Source organism: Phoenix dactylifera, unplaced genomic scaffold (assembly GCF_009389715.1).
Source record: "Phoenix dactylifera cultivar Barhee BC4 unplaced genomic scaffold, palm_55x_up_171113_PBpolish2nd_filt_p 000592F, whole genome shotgun sequence".
NCBI classification, from domain to species: domain Eukaryota; kingdom Viridiplantae; phylum Streptophyta; class Magnoliopsida; order Arecales; family Arecaceae; genus Phoenix; species Phoenix dactylifera.
The window spans coordinates 148,721-172,474 of NW_024067991.1; the positions used below are offsets into that span (position 1 = coordinate 148,721).

A 23,754-nucleotide genomic window follows, 5' to 3' on the forward strand; every position below is an offset into this window, starting at 1 on the left:
AAGAGAAAGTGAATTGGGCTTTTCGAAAATTTAAATATAATGCAGCGGAATAAAAACTTGATAGGTAAATATTAATTTCAGCAACTAACTAATAAGTAAATATGCAGAAAATTAATGCAAACAAATTAAAATTTTGTATTTATTAATTATTGTTATAGCAGTTAGGAAAATGAACACCACGGGAGAGCCTTGATCTGTGGAAGCATGAACTCCATGTAATTTGGATTTATGAGAGGGTGACATGTGTCTTATTAATTGGATCATTATTGTCTTGATGTTCTATTCCACTTCACGTGAATCTATGGAATCTCTCTCGCTCTCTGGGCATTTAGTCCTTGGTCTGAATGTGACAAAGACTATTTGCCATTCTCTTGGCTTCCAGATAAAAGACAACGCTTCCCAACCATGGACTTGTGTTGAAGAACAGGGCATGGGTTATAATAAAATAGCTAAGAACATATTTTCCATGCATATACTAGGTATCTAGCATCACAAAAAGTAGAACTAGAAGGCAGTAATATGGAAAGTATCGACAATCGTAGTTAGTGATTGACAATCAGTAGATGACAAACACACTCTAAATCACAAGATTTAACATAACAAGGTGAAAGAGATGCTCTCTTACTATAATGAAGCCGCTGCTTTCAGCTCCCATCCTTGAGCCTGTTTATCAAGGCATCCAGTGATTTCTTCTTTGGGTTCTGTTTCGAACCCCTTGTACCAAATGTTGAGAACAGCCTATCTGACGAATCTCTGAACTTCTCAGATATTGTGGCTACCTTCTTGCAGTCCAGCTTATTGTAACTCGTCTCCCGGATCACTGGGTTCAAGAAATTCTCTGGGTGATTGCTCATGAGCAAATTAACCAGTTGCCTTGCTTCCAATAAAGGCATTTTCAGTTCGCTTGCACCCGAGTCCTCAGTATCTCCAAACAAATGGGATTGGTTATCAGCAAATGATTCAAAAAGCCTCAAGTCAGCATCTATTCCTGTCACAGCATTTGCATTAAACCTCTTGACTGAATCACTAAGGACAAGCCCCACGATCTTTTCAGATACCTGGGCGAGGACCCCATAAAGCACCCGCCGGAGGACTGGGATGGGCAGTATCTGCTGTGCAGTGGAGGCCAAGGTCTCAAGGTATATAATTACCTCATTCGCATACTCATTCCCATTTGGAGGCGGGTCGTCAGCCATCCAGCTCACAGTGTCGGTCAAGATCATAAAATCATCGAGCTTGGCCTCAAGCAAGCGCAGCAAAAGCTCCTCAGCCGCATCCCGAGACTTTTTCTATCACGCCCCGAGTCCGAGGCGCGGCAGACGCCGCACACCCGCACGGCGGGCCGCACAGGCATGCAAGGCAACTAATCATATCGGAGCAATCACGGATGTTCAAAACTTATTTAAGGGTTAATCACAGATGCTTAAAATTAACATAAATAATTAAAATCTTTCAAAAGCAATCTTACAAAATTTCAAAATAACATTTGCTAAATTTAAATATCCAAACTAATCTAACTAAAATGCCAATAACTGAAGAAATTATCGAAAAATCTAACGCACTCCCCAATCCTATGCGATCAAGCCTCTGGATCTGAAAAATATTGAAAATAAAATAACGAGCTACACTACCCGAGTAAGCAACAAAATACCCCAAAGTAGGGTCAGAGCATATCAGATCAAAATACAGGATAATTAAAGTCTTTGTTTTACTATTTTCAAAACTTATTATCATTTTTTCAAAAACTTTGATACCAGAATCTCAACATGATAGGCTACGACCACGTAACCCAGTGGCATGGGTTGCACAGAGTGCCAGAAACCACTATTGTTAGTCACCGGTGGCAACGGTATTCAGAAACTACTATTCTAATCACCGGTGGCGTGGCGTCGAAACCGGTTTCTCACAGATTACAAGTCGACAGGTCCAACGTATAATCCCCATTGGCGGGGCCAGAACAGAACAGATCATAGCCATCCTGAGAATGCATATATATAAAAATAGATTTCATAAATTATCTAGTCATAGTTCACGGATTTCAGAGCATATAACATGATTTTCAAATAAAATTTAACATGCCTGACCAATTTACTGAATACAAAACATATGTCAAAACTTAATCAGTTTATCAAATAATTTATAAATCACACTTGAAGTGTTAAGTTACTTACCTCTTCTCGCTTAATCCCTACTTCAGATAGGCGAATCAGGTTCACCTGTTTAAATTTAATTAATTTCTTGTTAATTTCAGAATTAAGCAAAATCCAAAAATAATACTATTGGACACGGCCCAACAGGGTCCAGAGTTGGCCCATAATGGGCATGGCCCGATAGGGCCCATATCGGACACGGCCCAATGGGCCCGCATAGACTCGGCCAAATAGGGCCCCCGAAGTTGGTCTCTAATGGATTATTTATGTAATACAATTCATTGCAGAGACTAATACTTAATTATAGGGTACTGTTCTATAATAAAACTTTACTGAAGGGACCAATCAAATATATTTGGGGATCCTTATGTAATAATCTTTCTTATAGGGACCAAACATAAATTACAGAATACCCTTTTGTGAAATAATATACTGTCAAGTGCTTATCTGCAAAATTTCATTTATTGGCTAAACGGGTTCGGGTTTTGGGTTCTGGTTTCGGGTTTCGGGTCTGAACTGGATTTCGGATTTCGGGTCTGGATTGGGTTTCATCTCTTTTTTTTTGTTTCAGGTTCCAACTGGGCCCAAATTGGGCCCACAGTGAACTGGGCCTTGGCCCAGTTCGGCCCACATGGGCCTTCTTCTTCCCCAACGCCCCCCCCCACGGCAGGGGAAAACCGAGAGGGAGAGCGGAAGAGGAAGGGGGCGGCGGGGCGGCGGAGGCCACCCCTCGGTTGACGGCCAGCTGGCCGCCATGGCGGCTGGCGGCCGTTGCGGTGGCCAACAAGGAGGAAGAGACAGAGAGTGGTCTCGGTTTGGGGCCAAAATAGAGGGGAAAACCAAGGGTTAATGGCAACAGAACGAAGACAAGGAGGAGGGAAGCTCACCGGCGGTCGACGGAGGTAGTTGAGGATGATAGTGTTATTTTGATGATTAACAAGCAATAATCAAGAGTATGTTACAAGTTAATTCGATACTTCATTTATAAGTCTGTTACTCTCATTATATTCGTATAATAAGATAAAGATGCATTTCATTATTTATATGGATGAATCTAACCTTGAGTTGCAGCAAAGTGTGGATTGAGTCGACCCCAAGGTTGATTGGGTCGACCCCGGCACATAAAGAAAGCATCTGGCACACTTCTGCAAAAATGGCACGGATGAACAGTAGTTGGGTTGACCCAAGGAAAGCATGAGTCGACCCAAACCTCAAGCCAAAGACTCAGGAAAATGGTTCTCTGGAAATACTGAGAGGGTCGACCCAAGATGAAGCTTGAGTCGACCCAAACACTGAGAGGGTCGACCCAAAGACAATGACAGAATACATAAGAGAAAAGGTTCTCTGGAAACCCTGAGAGGGTCGACCCAAGAAGAAGTTGAGTCGACCCAACTGAACCTTGAGTCGACCCAAAGAAATGTTGAGTCGACCCAAGTGAAGGAAGGCTGAATTGCAAGTTTCTGTGGTTCTGAGAGGGTCGACCCAAGGAAAGGTTGAGTCGACCCAAGTGAAAGTTGGGTCGACCCAAGGACAGGTTGAGCCGACCCAAACACGGGCAGAAGCATAACGGCTAGTTCTGCAGAAGTACTTTTTGTCCTTTCAACAGTGAGTAACGGCTAGTTTTTGAATTCTAACCATTGGGGCTTGTCCAATGGATGAAGAAAACTATTTAAAGTGGCACTATTCATTAGAGAGATCATCCTTTTGCAAAATATCAAAGAGTACACAAGAAAGACAAAGTGCCCTAATCTTCTTGATCCAAGTGCTTCATTCAAGAGTCAAAAGAAAGTGGTTGAGCAGATTCAAAGAGTCATTAAGAGCTCCATCCATCCTTGAAGAGTGAAGCATCCTTGACAAAGAAGAGAGAAGTCACATCAAGCGATAACTATTCTCTAAACTCTTCTTTGTAGATTATATTGTTATATTTGCTCATCTAGGAGCTTAAATCTTCTTACTTTAGTTATTAAACTACTTATAAAGGTTAGTTGGTTAGCCCGCAAAACCAACGGTATAGGTTGATTGGTAAACCCGTAAAACCAATTGTAAAGGTTCGTTGGTGAGCCCGAAAAACCAACATAGGTTCGTTGGTGAGCCCGTAAAACCAACATAGGTTGTTGGTAAGCCCGTAAAATCAATATAGGTTGTTGGTAAGCCCGTAAAACCAACATAGGTTATTGGTAAGCCCGTAAAACCAACATAGGTTGTTGGTGAACCCGTAAAACCAATTGTGAAGGTTCGTTGGTGAGCCCGTAAAACCAACATAGGTTGTTGGTGATCCCGAAAATCCAAAGTGTAAAGGTTTTTGGATTGTGAGCCCAGAAAACAATCCAACTGTAATCCGCGGGATTATAGTAAATTTCCAAGGGGTCGCTTGGGGAGTGGACGTAGGTGCTTAGGAGAGCACCGAACCACTATGCTTCTTGTTGTTTGTATTGTGATTTGTTTAATTCTACTAACTCATCAATTAACATAAGTAAGATAGTTAAAATTAAGAGAAACCAATTCACCCCCCCTCTCTTGGCTTGTCACCTTGGGCAACAAGTGGTATCAGAGCAAGGTGCTCCAATAGTACTTATTGATCTCACAATCAAGAGTTAAAGATCATGACAACCCAAGTGGGATGTTCTATGAGTGAGGGGCAATCTACAAATAGACCTCCTCTATTTAATGGCACAAATTACACATACTGGAAAGCTAGGATGAGGATATTCATTCAAGCTTTAGACTATGAATTGTGGTATATCATTACTAGAGGACCTCACACATCCACAATTAGTATAGAAGGCACTATCATACCCAAACCAGAAATGGATTGGAATGAAAGTGATAGAAGATTAGCACAATTAAATGCAAAAGCAATTAATGTACTTTACTGTTCATTAGATGTAAGTGAATTCAATAGAATATCTACATGCATCTCTGCAAAAGAAATTTGGGACAAACTTGAGGTCACACATGAAGGGACTAATCAAGTTAAGGAGTCAAGTTCGGAAGAGGAAGATCATCAAGAGACGGCCCAAATATGTCATATGGCCAATGACGATGAGGTAGATTCTGAACTTGAATGTGATTTTACTGTTGATGAATTACATGATGCATTTTTAGAACTTATGGAAGAACATAAAAAACTAATCAATAAAAATAAAGTTCTAAAAGAAGAAAATCAATCTCTTATCAAAGATAAGTTAAAACTATCTCATAACTATGAAACATTAAGTAGGAAACTCACAAATGAAACCAAGAATCTAATTGCTGAAAATGTCAAGTTAAAAGAAGATGCTGAAAAATATAAATCCTTAGTAGATAAGTTTACACTTAGTTCTACCAAATTAAATATGATTCTTGATAGTCAAAAAGCTGTATATGATAAGGCTGGATTAGGATATAAAACAAATAGGAAACAAAAATACTTAAAGAACATTTTTGTAAAAGCTAAAAATGAAAATATTACTTGTCATTGCTGCAATAAATTAGGACATAAAGCATATGAATGTAACTATAGAAAGTCCAGTCAAAACAAATTGAGTAATAATCATAAGCTTAAATTCAAGAAAGTTTGGGTTCCAAAAGGAACATCAAGTACTAACCCTAAAGGACCCAACATAGTTTGGGTACCTAAAGCTCTTTCTTGATCTTTATTGCAGGGGTGTCTTGCAGCTAATAAAGTGGAAAAACGATGGTATCTAGATAGCGGCTGTTCAAGACACATGACCGGTGACGTAGATCAATTTGTCACCTTGGAATCTAAGAAGGGTGGAGTAGTAACCTATGGAGACAATGGAAAAGGGTATATCATTAGAAAGGGTAAAATTTTCATTACTCCATCTACTTTCATAGAAAATGTCTTATTAGTTAAGGGTTTGAAACATAACCTACTTAGCATAAGTCAATTTTGTGATAAAGGGTTTAAAGTCACATTTGAAGGATCTGTATGCATAATCACAAATCCTAAAGATAATAGCATTGTACTTGTAGGACAAAGGCAAAGAAATATTTACATGGTAGATCTTCATGATTTAGGCAAGAAAATGGATTATGCTTAATTACTTATGAAGAAGCTGAAAAAGATACCAATTGGATAAATGCCATGCAAGAAGAATTAAATCAATTCAAAAGAAGTAATGTATGGACATTAACTGAAAGACCAAAACATAACTCTGTAATTGGAACAAAATGGATCTTTAGAAATAAATTAGATGAAAATGGGTTAGTTATAAGAAATAAAGCTAGACTTGTAGCTAAGGGATACAATCAAGAAGAAGGGATAGATTTTGATGAAACATTTGCTCCTGTAGCAAGATTAGAGGCTATTAGATTACTTCTAGCATTTGCATGTTTCATGGATTTCAAATTGTATTAAATGGATGTAAAAAGTGCATTCTTAAATGGTTTTATAGAGGAAGAAGTATATGTAGAGCAACCTCCTGCTTTTGAGAATCATAAATTGCCAAATCATGTGTTTAGATTACATAAGGCATTATATGGATTGAAGCAAGCACCTAGGGCTTGGTATGATCGATTAAGCAAATTTCTGCTAAATAATGACTTTAGTAGAGGAAATGTAGATAAAACACTGTTTCTCAAAAGAAAGGGCGAAAATCTATTAGTGGTACAAATATATGTGGATGACATAATCTTTGGTGCCACAAATGATACTCTTTGCAAAGAATTTGCTGATTTAATGCACGGAGAATTCGAAATGAGTTTGATGGGAGAACTAAGTTTCTTTCTAGGATTACAAATCAAACAAACTAAAGAAGGTATATTCATTCATCAAACTAAGTATACAAACGAAATATTAAAGAAGTTTGGGGATGAAAATCATAAGGAAGTAGGCACTCCAATGAATCCTACTAGCAAGCTAGACAAAGATGAGAAAGGAAAGAGTATTGATATTAAGCTTTATAGAGGACTAATTGGATCCTTGCTCTACCTTACTGCTAGTAGACCAGACATCGTGTTTAGTGTAGGAATATGTGCTAGATACCAATCAGATCCTAAGGAGTCACATTTAAGTGCTGTTAAAAGAATCCTTAGATATTTAAGAGGAACTACGAACATAGGATTATGGTACTCAAGAGACTCCTGTCTAGATTTGCTTGCATACTCAGATGCTGATTTTGCTGGATGCAAATTAGATAGGAAGAGCACTAGTGGAACATGTCAATTCTTAGGAAACAACTTAGTATCATGGTTTAGCAAAAAGCAGAATTCAGTGGCACCGTCAACAGCTGAAGCTGAATATATAGCTGCTGGCAGTTGTTGTGTTCAAGTACTGTGGCTTAAGCAACAACTAGAGGACTATGGAGTTAAGCTAGATAACATTCCTATTAAGTGTGATAATACTAGTGCCATCAACCTCACTAAAAATTCGGTTCAACATTCTAAAGCCAAACACATAGAAATAAGATATCATTTTATTAGGGATCATGTGCAAAATGGAAACATATGTATTGAGCATATATATACTGAAAAATAATTAGGTGACATATTCACAAAACCCTTGAGCGAAGATAGATTCTGCACGCTAAGGAGGGAATTAGGCATATGTGATCCTTTTTATTGAAGAGATATAAAAGGGAGCAAGCAGTCTCATGATACATTCCTCCCATTTCTAAAAACCCATGGAACATGAGTCAAACTTGTCATCTATAGATTCCTTACTCATGTATCATTGTCCCAGAAAGAATTTGTAAGGATTGGAAGCGAGAAAAATTTTTAGAAGCGAAAAGGAAGAGAAAGGAAAAATTTCTGAACTTGGGTCGACCCAACCCAAAATAGGGTCGACCCAACGTTGAGTCTGTTGTCGGCGCCCCACACCGGAACCCACTCACACCAGCGCCGCCACCGACGTCGGACAAGCAAGAGAGATACAAACGGATAAGCACTCTCTCGCTCCCTCGACTCCGGACTCAAGGATCACCTCTTCGCTCCGCCTACGAAGGGCAAAAGATTACCCCGTGGTATCAGTAGGGTAAAACACTTGAGCACCGCAACGGATTATCAAAGATCAAAGGAAGAAGAAGGAAGAAAATAGCAAAGCAAACACAAAAAATGTAACGAGGTTCGGCTACAAATAGCCTACGTCCTCCACCGCTCCAAATCTCAATAAGGATGAACTGATTACAGAGATAGCACACACCCGAACGATCACAAGCGATCGATCTACAAGAGATTCACACAGAATTCCCTTTGCACAAGAAGTAGGATCCCAATCCTCTTCTTCTCTAGAACCCTAGCCTCACAAACAAGAGTCTCTCTCAAATATACGGCCAATCACCCTTTCCCTAGGGCTCTCATGAGTCCTATATATAGTCTCAAGACCTTCAGATGATCATAGCCGTCGAAACGCCACCAAAAACACCAAAAGAAAATCGTCCGTACGATTTTTCGCGAGCCCGAGTCGACTCGGCTGAAGTCCGAGTCGACTCTGGCACGTCTGAACAACTTCCAGTTTAACTGGCACGATCTCGAGTCGACTCGACTATATCTCGAGTCGACTCGACGATGCTCCGAGTCGACTCGACTGTAGTTCGAGTCGACTCTGACAGTCCAGACAGAAACATGGTTTTTGCGGCTTTCTCCTCTCGGGTCGACTCGACAGACCTCGAGTCGACTCGACTGTTCCCGAGTCGACTCGACTGAAGCTCGAGTCGACTCCGACAGTCCGCCAGACAGAAAACTATGCAGAATTGATTTTCCTTCAATTCTCTTCATCACCAAAGGTCTCCACATACCCCAACAATCTCCCACTTGGAGACCTTGGGTATATCCTCTTATTACTTGGCTCTCCTCTGTGCTCCCACTGAAACTAAATCATCCTAGTGAAATAGGTACGATGCCTCCTCAACGTCTTCAAGCATGAAGACCAGCAGAAGCTGAACAACTCCTCAGCTTCTCCACCGTGACGACCTTCGTCAACATATCTGCAGAATTCTGACTTGTATGAATCTTCTCCAACTTGACGAGTCCCTGCTCGAGCAATGACCTCACGAAGTGGTACCGTATGTCAATATGCTTCGTCCTTGAATGGAAAGCTGAATTCTTTGCCAGATGAATTGCACATTGACTATCTGAATATAACATGCAATCCTTCTGTTCCTTCCCAAGCTCCTTCATCAAGCCTTGAAGCCATATTAGTTCCTTGCACGCCTCTGTGGCTGCCACATACTCCGCCTCCGTAGTCGACAATGCAACAACTGGTTGCAACCTGGAAATCCAACTGACGGCTCCACTGCCCAAGGTGAACAAGTACCCTGTCGTGCTTCTCCTGCCGTCCAAGTCTCCTGCCATGTCTGAGTCCACATAGCCCTGTAACCGGATCTCAGAACCTCCATAGCACAATGACATGTGCTCAGTGCCTTTCAGATACCTCAGTATCCATTTGACTGCGCGCCAATGCTCCAAGCCTGGGTAGCTCATGAAGCGACTCACAACTCCCACTGCTTGAGCAATGTCTGGTCTCGTACACACCATAGCGTACATCAAGCTCCCCACTGCCGATGCATACAGGATTTTTGACATATTGAGCTCCTCCACCCGCGTCTTCGGACTTTGCCCTTTTGAGAGCTTAAAATGGGCACCCCAGCGGTGTGCCAACAGGTTTGGCACCCTCCATGCAGAATCTCCTGAGTACTCGGCTGATGTACTCCGCCTGAGATAGTCTGAGGATATGTTTAGACCTATCTCTACTGATCCGCATCCCAAGGATCTGTTTTGCTGCTCCTAGATCCTTCATTGCAAATTTTCTTGACAGCTTCAGCTTCAATTTTGCAATCTCATGCATGCTAGCTCCTGCAACTAACATGTCATCAACATACAATAGCAAGATAATGTAAGATGTACCGAAGTCCCGGAAGTAGCAACAGTGATCCTCCTGACATCTCCTGTATCCTATCTCAAGCATGTAACTATCGAACTTGAGATACCATTGTCTGGGTGCCTGTTTCAAACCATAGAGGCTTTTCTTTAGTTTGCAGACTAAGTCACCCGTGCCAGCTGCAATGTATCCCTCCGGCTGCTGCATATATATCTCCTCATCGAGATCTCCGTGGAGAAAGGCCGTCTTCACATCAAGCTGCTCTAAGTGAAGATCCTCTACTGCCACCATGCTCAGCACCGCTCGAATAGTACTCATCTTGACTACAGGAGAAAAGATCTCTGTGAAGTCGATACCTGCTCTCTGCTGAAATCCTTTTACAACCAGCCTGGCCTTGTATCGCTTCTTCCCGCCTTGCTCTTCCTTCAGCCTGTAAACCCATTTGTTTGACAGTGCTTTCTTCCCCTTGGGCAGATCCACCAAATCCCACGTTTGATTCTGCTCCAATGACTTCATCTCATCATCCATGGCCAACTCCCACTCCTTCCTGGGTATCAACCTCCAATGCTTCCGTGAAGCATTCAGGTTCGCCATTATCTGTGAGCAGCAAATAACTAAGAGTCCCATCATACCTTTGAGGAGGCTTCGCATGAGTACTACGAGTGGACCTTCTTAGTTGTGGAGGGGGTGCCAATGCTTCAGGTTCTTGCTCTGACTGAGTCTTCTGACCAGAATTTGTAGACTCCTCTTCAGGATCCACAAAACACGGCTCAACAGGTTTTGTTTCTGATTCAGTGCTCTGCTGTATTTTCTCATTGAATACCACATCATTACTACGAATGATCTTCTTGTGTTCGGGATCCCAAAGCCGGTACCCAAACTGTTGACCTCCGTATCCAACGAAAATACACTTCTTTGATTTGGCGTCTAGTTTGCTTCTTTGACTGGAATCAACATGGACATAACTGGTACAACCGAATACTCGTAAGTGCGCCAAATCAATCTTCTTCGCTGTCCATGCTTCCTCAGGAATCCCAAATTCAAGTTTCTTTGATGGCCCTCTGTTGATCAAGTAGGCAGCAGTGTTAACTGCTTCCGCCCAAAACTGCTGTGGCAATCCAGCATGTATCCTCATACTCCTGGCACGCTCATTAATTGTTCTGTTCATCCTTTCAGCAACTCCATTTTGTTGTGGTGTTCCTGGAACTGTCCTTTGCCTGAACGATCCCAGCATCTGCACAGTAGTCCTCAAACTCCCTGCTACAATACTCACCACCGTTGTCCGATCTCAGGCATTTCAACCTCTTTCCTGTCTCGATTCTACCATCGCCTGCCATCTCCTGAAGACCCCAAATACCTCTGACTTGTGCTTCAAGAAGAACACCCAAAGCTTCCTGGTAGCATCATCAATAAAAGTAACATAGTACTGAGATCCACCAATGGAAGAAAACTGGTGCAGGCCCCCACACGTCCGTGTGCACGAGATCTAGCTTTTCTTGCTTCCGAGGTTTACCTTCTTTGTTGAATGAAAACACGCTTCTGCTTTCCGAGAACACAATCCTCACAGAAGTCCATCTCAACACTTCCTGAGACCCTGCAGCTTTCCCAACTGGTGCATCACCTCCAGTCCCTGATAACTCATGTGCCCAAGTCTACAATGCCATAAACTTGGTGTCCACATCTGCCTGCAACAACTCCAATAGAGTTCTCCGTGCCGTTGGTGACATAAAGTGTCCCAACCTTCTTGCCACTAGCCACCGTCAACGAACCTCTGGATATCTTCCACTGATCAGCTGTGAAAGTAGCCTTGTACCCCTGGCTCGCCAACTGTCCAACAGAAATCAGATTCCTCTGCAGTTGAGGTACGTGCCGTACGTCCTCAAGCTCAAGTGAAGATCCAGAAACCAACTTCACTTCCGCGCTTCCCCTTCCTTGTATGGTGCAAGGCTCTCCATCCCCTAGGTAGACTTTGCCAAAGTCTCCCTTCTCATATCCTCCAAGAAGCTTCCGTTGGGATGTAGCATGGAAAGACGCGCCCGAGTCTATCACCCAAGACTCGTCACAGGTAGACAAAGATAGAACGAGGGCATCCATATCACCGTCTTCAGCAAGATTTGCCAGATCCTTGCTGACTCCTTCGGTGTGGTCGCCTTGCTTCCCTTTAGGAGATTGCAATCCCTCCTAAAGTGCCCCGTCTTCCCGCAGTTCCAGCACTTCGCTCCCTTGTTCTGAGGTGCTCGAGACCTGCTGGATCTCGACTTCGAGTCGCTTCGAAATCGACCGTCCTTCTTTTGTCTTCTCCGGTCAGAGGTGTTTAGTGCACTTCCAGACGACTCCGTAGCTCCAGAAGATTTCCTTCTTGCTTCTTCACTCAGAAGCACTCCCACAACGTCATCAAAAATCAACTTCCCCGTTGCCGAAGAGTTGCTCACCGCCATCACTAGGCCCTCCGGCTATCAGGCAATCCGGAGAGGATTAGCCAATGCCCGAATCTCATCGTCAAAACTAATCTCCACTGACTCCAACTGGGCCGTGAGTCCATTGAACTCGTTGAGGTATTCTGCTATGCTGCCGCCATTTTTCATACGAAGATTAAACAACCTCTTCATGAGAAATACCTGTTTGATGCTGAGGGTTTCTCGTACATCGCGACAATGTTTGCCATCAACTCCATCGTCGTCTTCTCATTTTTGATGTTGAATGCCACTTGGATGCAAGTGACAATCTGATGGTGCCGAGCGTCTTCCGATCGAGGACCTCCCAGTCTTCATCGGACATCTTCTCTGGTTTCTTTGCCTCTACCTCCAAGAGGTAAATAGAGATCCTTCTGGTAAAGGTAATCTTCTATTTGCATCTTCCAAAATCCGAAGTTCGTGCCATTGAACTTCTCAATTCGCAACTTCCCTTCATCCGCCATTGCCAGAATAACCAATAGCTTTGATACCAATTTGTTGTCGGCGCCCCGCACCGGAACCCCACTCACACCAGCGCCAGCCACCGACGTCGGACAAGCAAGAGAGATACAAAACGGATAAGCACTCTCTCGCTCCCTCGACTCCGGACTCAAGGATCACCTCTTCGCTCCGCCCTACGAAGGGCAAAAGATTACCCCGTGGTATCAGTAGGGTAAAACACTTGAGCACCGCAACGGATTATCAAAGATCAAAAGGAAGAAGAAAGGAAGAAAATAGCCAAAGCAAACACAAAAATGTAACGAGGTTCGGCTACAAATAGCCTACGTCCTCCACCGCTCCAAATCTCAATAAGGATGAACTGATTACAGAGATAGCACACACGCCGAACGATCACAAGCGATCGATCTACAAGAGATTCACAACAGAATTCCCTTTGCACAAGAAGTAGGATCCCAATCCTCTTCTTCTCTAGAACCCTAGCCTCACAAACAAGAGTCTCTCTCAAATATACGGCCAATCACCCTTTCCCTAGGGCTCTCATGAGTCCTATATATAGTCTCAAGACCTTCAGATGATCATAGCCGTCGAAACGCCACCAAAAACACCAAAAGAAATCGTCCGTACGATTTTTCGCGAGCCCGAGTCGACTCGGCTGAAGTCCGAGTCGACCTCTGGCACGTCTTGAACAACTTCCAGTTTAACTGGCACGATCTCGAGTCGACTCGACTATATCTCGAGTCGACTCGACGATGCTCCGAGTCGACTCGACTGTTAGTTCGAGTCGACTCTGACAGGTCCAGACAGGAAAACATGGTTTTTGCGGCTTTCTCCTCTCGGTCGACTCGACAGACCTCGAGTCGACTCGACTGTTCCCGAGGTCGACTCGACTGAAGCTCGAGTCGACTCCGACAGTCCGCCAGACAGAAAACTATGCAGAAATCGATTTTCCTTCAATTCTCTTCATCACCAAAGGTCTCCACATACCCCAACAGAGTCGACCCCAAAGAAATTCTTGAGTCGAGCCAACGTCGGACCCCACTGTTAATAAGGGGGACCCGTGAGCTTCTAGGGCACTGTTTACCCTTTGTCCTCTTCCGAAAACCTTATTCCCCACTCTCCAATCTCCTCCAATCATCTCCCAAACACTAGATTACTTCAAGATCTTGGAGAAATGGGGACCCAAAGGGAGCCGTAGCCAAGAGATCCGGGAGAGTCTCACGGATCCAACGTGAGGAAAGAGATGCTACGGAGCCCATCTACAGTGTCTCCACAACATGAGACATGTGCAGAGCCACCTCCTCCTCCCTCCCCCTCAGTACAACTTGCAAAGTTTGCGGGGGAGACCGGTTACAACGGGGAGAAGGATCCATTCCGAGTTCTTTGATCAAGAAGGGTTCTATTTGGGGGAATGGATCCGAAGGCAAGGTTGGGAGTATCTTTGCTCCCTAGATGTGGTGATCTATCCCGGACTAGTTCGGGAGTTCTATGCCTTCCTCAAAACTAGGATGGGAGGGCTCATTTCGGAAGTTCGAGGAGTTTAGAGTTCGAGTTTCCGAGGAGAGTTTGAGTGAGTTGCTTCATCTCCCCTGCGAAGGAGCAACTCCAGAAAAGCCAGAAAACAAGATGAGAGGCCCTGCAGTTGATACTTGAGAATGAAGACTTCGACTTTTCGGAGAAGGTAATAGCGAGCTCTCTTTCTGCAGAAATGAGGTTGTTGCTCAGCATCATAAATAGGATTCTATTTCTGAAGAGCGGGAGATTCGATCTCATTACAGAGCGAGATCTAGTAGTGATGGAGCATATTATTTAGGGTATTCTCCTGAATCTCCCGGCCATGATACTGAGGCAGATGAGGAAGGTGATCTACAACTCCAGAGTATCCCTGCCTTATGGTATGATACTCACCTTGATCTTCCGACAGCACGACATATCTGTCGAGGGGGAGATCTCCAGACATCTGCTTCATACTGATACATACACTGCACGATCACTTATTCGCATGGGGCTATGAGAAAGTAAACGGGCAGTGGGTTCATACTGGAGTAGGGATTCAGGGTGATGCACCAGATATTGGAGACCCTATCACTGAGGATGAGGAGCATATGGGATCATCCTACTGCACCTTCAGAGGCTGGACCATCGTCATCTGTTCCTGCGGGAGATACAGATGAGTTCTGGAGTAGGATGACAGAGCTTATGTCAGCTCAGGCGAGGACTATCACTGATGGGTTGACGAGCAGATTAGACATCATGTCTGCTGGAGATCAGTGATCTGAGGAGCAGATAGGAGCTCTACGGAGAGAGAGAGAGAGACTCATGGACCATCTGTGCCACAGACTGCTTAGTCAGAGATTTCGGTACAGAGTCATCCAGCTCATCGTGCTCCACGCCAGACTCAGTCTCATCAGGCTCGACCTCCCTCGCCACGTACACTAGGAGGATGAGGACTAGATCCCAGCCATTAGATACTCCCTAGGCTGATATTAGTATTTCTGTTTAGAGCCTAGGATAGGTATCTAGTTCTCATATGTATTTTGTGTTTATCATGTATTTTAAACTTTGATTGAGGAACATTGTATTTGTTTTTGTTTTGGCATTATTGTACTAAAATGTTCCTATTTTGAATCAATGAAGTTTGAATGTTTATTATTTATTGTATCTATTCCCATGCACCTATTTGATGATAACAAAAAGGGGGAGAAGTAAAGAAAGAGAAATAAGTTGTGTAAGAAAAGAGAAATAAGTTGTAAAACAAATTGAAAATTATAATGGGAAAGCATATACATTTAAGGGGGAGCAATTTGTAACAATGAAAATGATAGCAATTTGTAACAATGAAAATGATCAAATCCAAAATTTCAGAATTTGGCATATAGAATTTCAGAATTTGGCACGCACCTTTCACACCTCGATACATAACCTGAAACTCATACTTTATCTCAAATTTTTGGAGTTTCATCTTTAATGAAATATAAATGAAAGGGGGGAGCAATTCAAAAGTCAAATTGGAAACATTTGAATGATATAGGGGAGACTTCACTCTCATATTTGAAAAGCTGAAATTCAGCAACTTGAGCCCTTTTAAAACTGATTTTAAGATAAGTATCAATAGGCTCATACTCTATATTTTGTAATCATCAAAAAGAGGGAGATTGAGGATGATAGTGTTATTTTGATGATTAACAAGCAATAATCAAGAGTATGTTACAAGTTAATTCGATTACTTCATTTATAAGTCTGTTACTCTCATTATATTTGTATAATAAGATAAAGATGCATTTCATTGTTTATATGGATAAATCTAACCTTGAGTTGCAGCAAAGTGTGGATTGAGTCGACCCAAGGTTGATTGGGTCGACCCCGGCACATAAAGAAAGCATCTGGCACACTTCTGCAAAAATGGCACGGATGAACAGTAGTTGGGTTGACCCAAGGAAAGCATGAGTCGACCCAAACCTCAAGCCTCTCAAAGACTCAGGAAAATGGTTCTCTGGAAATACTGAGAGGGTCGACCCAAGATGAAGTTGAGTCGACCCAAGCTTGAGTCGACCCAAACACTGAGGGGTCGACCCAAAGACAATGACAGAATACATAACAGAAAAGGTTCTCTGGAAACCCTGAGAGGGTCGACCCAAGAAGAAGTTGAGTCGACCCCAACTGAACCTTGAGTCGACCCAAAGAAATGTTGAGTCGACCCAAGTGAAGGAAGGCTGAATTGCAAGTTTCTGTGATTCTGAGAGGGTCGATCCAAGGAAAGGTTGAGTCGACCCAAGTGAAAGTTGGGTCGACCCAAGGACAGGTTGAGCCGACCCAAACACGGGCAGAAGCATAACGGCTAGTTCTGCAGAAGTACTTTTTGTCCTTCCAACAGTGAGTAACGGCTAGTTTTTGAATTCTAAGCATTGGGGCTTGTCCAATGGATGAAGGAAACTATTTAAAGTGGCACTATTCATCAGAGAGATCATCCTTTTGCAAAATATCAAAGAGTACACAAGAAAGACAAAGTGCCCTAAATTTTCTTGATCCAAGTGCTTCATTCAAGAGTCAAAAGAAAGTGGCTTGAGCAGATTCAAAGAGTCATTAAGAGTTCCATCCACCCTTGAAGAGTGAAGCATCCCTTGACAAAGAAGAGAGAAGTCACATCAAGCGATAACTATTCTCTAAACTCTTCTTTGTAGATTATATTGTTATATTTGCTCATCTAGGAGCTTAAATCTTCTTTACTTTGGTTATTAAACTCCTTGTAAAGGTTAGTTGGTTAGCCCGCAAAACCAATGGCATAGGTTGATTGGTGAACCCGTAAAACCAATTGTAAAGGTTCGTTGGTGAGCCCGAAAAACCAACATAGGTTCGTTGGTGAGCCCGTAAAACCAACATAGGTTGTTGGTAAGCCCGTAAAACCAACATAGGTTGTTGGTAAAACCGTAAAACCAACGGTAGGTTGTTGGTGAACCCGTAAAACCAATTGTGAAGGTTCGTTGGTGAGCCCGTAAAACCAACATAGGTTGTTGGTGATCCCGGAAAACCAAAGTGTAAAGGTTTTTGGATTGTGAGCCTGGAAAAACAATCCAGCTGTAATCCGCGAGATTATAGTAAATTCCCAAGGGGTCGCTTGGGGAGTGGACGTAGGTGCTTAGGAAGGCACCGAACCACTATACTTCTTGTTGTTTGTATTGTGATTTGTTTAATTCTACTAACTCATCAGTTAACATAAGTAAGATAGTTAAAATTAAGAGAAACCAATTCACCCCCCCCTCTTGGCTTGTCACCATGGGCAACAATAGTGGGTCTCGGCCAAGGGAGGCTCGATCCGGTGTCAAGCGGCGGCGGCGGCGACGGCACTTTCCGAAGAGGAAGGAGATCTCGAAACAAGGGAGGCTCGGGTGGTGGTGGGTGGTTGGCCGAGGCGGCTCGCCGGCGACTTGGGAAGTGGGAGTAGAGGAAGGAGAGGAAGAGGAGAGGGAGGAGAGGAAGAAGAGGGGGCTCGGAGGTGACCGATTGAGGAGAAAATGGGGTTTTTATCAACCCCTCGTAACGGCTCTTCGCCGCAAAAATTGCGGCGGTCAAGCGCGATCCACGGCCGCGATTGGCCGCGGTGTGATCGGAGGGGGGGGGGTGCTGCGGGATGCCCGCGGTGCCTTGCCCCAAATGTCCCTGGAGGAGCCGGAGAGGATCGCCATCGGGATCCTCTGTCCGGTTCCTCCCATATCAGGATCGGGGCTGAAGTCTGCTGGGGCTGCCGACTTCAGCCCTGTATCTCACATTTTCTCCTCCTTAAAAAAATTTCGTCCTCGAAATTTAAGAGATCTAGGCCTTTCAAATTTAGAAATGCTCAACCCATTGAATAATAAAAATCCAAGATCTCATTCTCCTCGATAAAAATCAGTGTGATAGATAACTTTGAATCAATTATCAAAACTTTCATATAAACTCGCAAGATTAGTACTAGATAAGTGACTAACTGAAATCTCAGATTGAAAGTATCATCTTGATGCATGTTCACTCGAGATCGGATCAGGATCGATTCACAACATGATTGATTAAGAGTAGTTGTGTTTGGGATAGAACTTGAAATGAAATAGATCTCATACACTTTCATGGTAGTGTGCTGATCGCTCAAAGGATGATAACCAACCTTAGAATCAAATCATTATATGGCTAGTAATGTAATTCACAAAATGAACATGTACTGATGATCATTAGATAGCAACAGTCTATCTCAAAAATGATTTGCATCAAATAACAAAAGCAAGTCTGAGAAGGCAAAGTATTGATACCATGATTCAATATGCCACAAAGCTTTTAACTTGAACTTATAAATCATAACATGGGAGCAGATAATGCATGGTTTATTCAGATACTTAACAAATTAGACCATATTTGATCAACAATCAACTAACCCGAGTCATGATACGCTCAATTATTGTTATTATTATTTTCTTAGCATACCCAAAAATAGTAGAGTCTATCCAAGAGATAACATAATCATATCATGATTGACCTGAGAATCAATAGTATTCACCTTTTCTTAACAAAATCTTTCATTATTGAACAACATAGTCTTTCATAATAACATGTTACCAAAACATAGTTAATATTTTTGACCAGTTTAAATTGACTCAGTCCATCATACTTTCGCTGCGCAACTTTGATCAATATTCTCCAAAATTTCTTCATGATCCCAGATCATCAATATTTTTTTTTATAATATCCAAGCAAAATTTTATCCTTGCTTCCCAAGTACACTAGGTTATGATTAACACTTGAGATGGTTGTCGTATTTGTACCATCATATAATCAAGTAATCATATTCTAGATCCAAATTTGAACTAAGCCAATTCTAGTTTTCCTTGACAATTCCATTATATAAGTTGATATTTATTCCAAGCTTCGATAATTAAAAGATTCTAGATTAACTTACTCAGGAGCTTACTCAATCATCCCGAATCTTTTCTTTTAGGCTAAACTCATTTGGGCCTCTCATGATATCCCACTTGCATTTCACATATGGTGATACAAAATCCATAATCAACTCATGGCCATGATTTATAAATATTTAACTCACAAGAATCTAATAATCTGGTTTAAAGATTTACAAGAAATTCTACAAAGATATAAGCTCTATGATTTTACTTATATATAACAATTTCATGTTTGATCCATATTCTACATATTTTAACCTCGAAGAATCTCATAAAATCTCTTAAACTTTCCGACGAATTCTAAAAATCCTAAAACTTAAGCTCCGTCTGACTATTTCAAACACAATTCCTAGGAATCGGAAACCTGGACTCTGATACCACCAAATCTATCACGCCCCGAGCCCGAGGCGCGGCAGACGCCGCACGCCCGCATGGCGGGCCGCACAGGCGTGCAAGGCAGCTAATCATATCGGAGCAATCACGGATGTTCAAAACTTATTTAAGGGTTAATCACAGATGCTTAAAATTAACATAAATAATTAAAGTCATTCAAAAGCAGTCTTACAAAATTTCAAAATAATATTTGCTAAATTCAAATATCCAAACTAATCTAACTAAAATGCCAATAACTGAAGAAATCATCAAAAAATCTAACGTACTCCCCAATCCTGTGCGATCAAGCCTCTGGATCTGAAAAATAGAGAAAATAAAATAATGAGCTACACTAGCCCAGTAAGCAACAAAATACTCCAAAGTGGGGTCAGAGCATATCAGATCAAAATACAGGATAATGACTGAAATAAATCATAAATAACTTTGTTTTACTATTTTCAAAACTTATTATCATTTTTCCAAAAACTCTGATACCAGAATCTCAACATGATAGGCTACGGCTACGTAACCTAGTGGCATGGGTTGCACAGAGTGCCAGAAACTACTATTGTTAGTCACCGGTGGCAACGGTGTCTAGAAACCACTATTCTAATCACCGGTGGCATAGTATCGAAACTGGTTCCTCACAGATTATAAATCATCAGGTCCAACGTATAATCCCCATTGGCGGGGCCAGAACAGAACAGAACAGATCATAGCCATGTTGAGAATGCATATATATAAAAATAGGTTTCATAAATTATCCCGTCATATTTCACGGATTTGAGAGCATATAATATGATTTTCAAATAAAATTTAACATGCCTGACTCAAGTTACTGAATACAAACATATGTCAAAACTTAATCAGTTTATCAAATAATTTATAAATCACACTTGAAGTATTAAGTTACTTACCTCTTCTCGCTTAATTCCTACTTCAGATAGGCGGATCAGGTTCACCTGTTTAAATTTAATTAATTCCTTGTTAATTTTAGAATTAAGCAAAATCCATAAATAATGCTATTGAACACGGCCCAACAGGGTCCAGAGTTGGCCCATAATGGGCATGGCCCGATAGGGCCCATATCGGACACGGCCCAATGGGCCCGCATAGGACCGGCCAAATAGGGCCCCCAAAGTTGGTCTCTAATGGATTATTTATGTAATACAATTCATTGCAGAGACTAATACTTAATTATAGGGTACTGTTCTATCATAAAACTTTACTGAAGGGACCAATCAAATATATTTGGGGATCCTTATGTAATAATCTTTCTTATAGGGACCAAACATAAATTACAGAATACCCTTTTATGAAATAATATACTGTCAAGGGCTTATCTGCAAAATTTCATTTATTGGCTAAATGGGTTCGGGTTTCGGGTTCCGGTTTCGGGTTTCGGGTCTGAACTGGATTTCGGATTTAGGGTATGGACTGGGTTTCATTTCTTTTTTTTTTGTTTTCAGGTTCCAACTGGGCCCAAGTTGGGCCCACAGTGAATTGGGCCTTGGCCCAGTTCGGCCCATATGGGCCTTCTTCTTCCCCAATGCCCCCCCACGGCAGGAGAAAACCGAGAGGGAGAGCGGAAGAGGAAGGGGGCGGCGGGGCGGCCGGAGGCCACCCCTCAGTCGACGGCCAGCTGGCCGCCATGGCGGCTGGCGGCCGTTGCGGTGGCCAACAGGGAGGAAGAGACAGAGAGTGGTCTCGGTTTGGGGCCAAAACAGAGGGAAAAATCAAGGGTAAATGGCAGCGGAACGAAGACAAGGAGGAGGGAAGCTCACTGGCGGTCGACGGAGGTAGTGGGTCTCGGCCAAGGGAGGCTCGATCCGGTGTCAAGCGGCGGCGGCGACGGCACTTTCCGAAGAGGAAGGAGATCTTGAAACAAGGGAGGCTCGGGTGGTGGTGGTGGTTGGCCGAGGCGGCTCGCCGACGACTTGGGAAGCGGGAGCAGAGGAAGGAGAGGAAGAGGAGAGGGAGGAGAGGAAGAAGAGGGGGCTCGGAGGTGACCGATTGAGGAGAAAATGGGGGTTTTTATCAACCCCCTCGTAACGGCTCTTCGCCGCAAAAATTGCGGCGGTCAAGCGCGATCCGCGGCCGCGATTGGCCGCGGTGTGACCGGAGGGGGGGGGTGCCGCGGGATGCCCGCGGTGCCTTGCCCCAAATGTCCCCGGAGGAGCCGGAGAGGATCGCCATCGCGATCCTCTGTCCGGTTCCTCCCATATCAGGATCGGGGCTGAAGTTTGCTGGGGCTGCCGACTTCAGCCCTGTATCTCACATCTTCAATGGGAACTCCTTCCTGCCCCTCTCGGCAATGCGGAGGGGGATGCCAGAGAGCTGTGCAGCATGGCGGAAGAAGAAGTCACAAGCCCGCTCCATCACAAGCATGTTGGCAGCTACTTGCATGGTTTGGGACACACCGGAACCCTCCAGCCTCAACAAGGCGTAGGTGATGGCACCATCGACGACCTCCCCAAGGAGGCGGTCGAGATACTTCTTGACAATGGGGTAGAAATCAAGCTGGCCATCGTGTGACATGAAGCTGACCGAGTCCTCAATGAACGACCGGACGATTCGACAGAGGTCAGGGACAATGGATCGCCCACGGGATCGCCCGCGGGACCGCGATCGCGATCCCGAAGCAGGAGAAGAGAAGAAGGACAATTACGTAATTTCAAAAATATATTTTATTTTTAATTAATATAAATATGATTTTTTTAACGGTGTTAGAACAACCGTTATATTAGGGCATTTATATAATAACAGTGTTTTATGAGGGTATAGATACAAATATAAATTTTAAGAAGGTATTTACGCAAATTTGAATATTTAGAAGGGTATCCACGCAAAAAATCCGAATTTTGTTGATTACAAAACACTTGAGATCATGTTGTGTACTAATGACATTGGCTTAATTGTGAAGTTTTATAAGTCAAGAAAAATCAGAAGAATTGAAGCATTGCAAAATCTTAAGTTCTTCGCAAATATTTCATTGGACATATTCTAAAAGGAATTGATCTTAATATAGTCCATGGAGATCAGAGAAGAAGTCTAAAGTTTTCTGTTTGAAAGACTTGAGTCAACTTCTAAGCAAAAAGGATAAGTTTAAGTTGATTTTGATAAGTTTTATTCAAGGAACACAGTCAAAGAGTCGACCCCCGCAAAATATGAGTCGACCCTTGTGTAGTAAACAAAAAATTTTTTATCGCCTGAGAAAAGTTTGAAGAGTCGACCCTTATTCAAAATGAGTCGACCCCCGAAATTGAATAGTCGACCCTTGCATTTGAAGAGTCGACCCCTGCTTAGTCTCAGCGCCGGCCGAAAAACTAAAGTGTGAGCCGACCCTTGTGCTTAAAGAAGCGACTCCTAATGAAGATGAATCGACCCTTGTGTTTAAAGAGGCGACTCCTGATAAAGATGAGCCGACCCTTAAGAATTAAGAGTCGACCCTTTGAAGATGACACAGCAAAAACTCTCTCCACGATTTGAAGTGTCGATCCAGAAAGAACATGAGTCGACTCCTGAGATACATGAGTCGACCCTTGTACTGCTGGGACCACAACGGAAAGCTATGAACGATTTTTGTCTTCTTCTGTAACAGAAAAAGATTCTCATCAGAATAGGAAGAAAGGAATTCAAATCCCACCAAAAAAATTGTCTATAAATACGAGGGAGCCTCAAAATGGAAACAACTAGAAAAGGAAAAAGATTCCATTGAAAACAAAAAGTTTTCACTGAGAAAAAGATGAGAAAATCTTAACAGTTCATCTTCCTCACCAGCACTGTAATTAGAAACTTTCTCTTGTGAGGAGATCAGTCGAAGTTTCTCACTGCATCGTGAAGAGCTGCTGTTCAGACATTGGAACATCCTTCCACAGCAAACTACTTCATCGGCTTCAGCTTTTGCTTTCATTGACTTATTTTTTATATGCTCTGAAGCTTTAAGTTTTCAAGTTACAGCATTCTTTTAGTTGGATTAATTGCTGCTGTAACAGTTTTGTTGATTTGAAGCTTGTAAAGGCTCTTTCAAGCCTTGATTGGAAGTTGCTGAATCAGGTGTATTCAGCAAGGGTGAT

At 42.7% G+C, this 23,754-nt stretch overlaps 1 protein-coding gene across 1 annotated transcript; it reads right to left on the bottom strand.

The window, feature by feature from the left end:
• Nucleotides 1–644: 644 nt before the first annotated feature.
• Nucleotides 645–22,216, bottom strand: LOC103721846 (exocyst complex component SEC15B-like). Its single transcript, XM_039119668.1, has 3 exons — nucleotides 21,957–22,216; nucleotides 20,504–20,516; nucleotides 645–1,289 (listed from the first exon to the last, which is right to left on the bottom strand). Exons 1-3 carry the CDS (start codon nucleotides 22,214–22,216, stop codon nucleotides 645–647), a joined length of 918 nt encoding a protein of 305 aa, XP_038975596.1.
• Nucleotides 22,217–23,754: the final 1,538 nt, after the last annotated feature.

Excerpts from the sequence above, each read along its gene's own strand:
- LOC103721846 (XM_039119668.1), bottom strand. The coding sequence starts at position 22,216 with ATGTCACACGATGGCCAGCTTGATTTCTACCCCATTGTCAAGAAGTAT.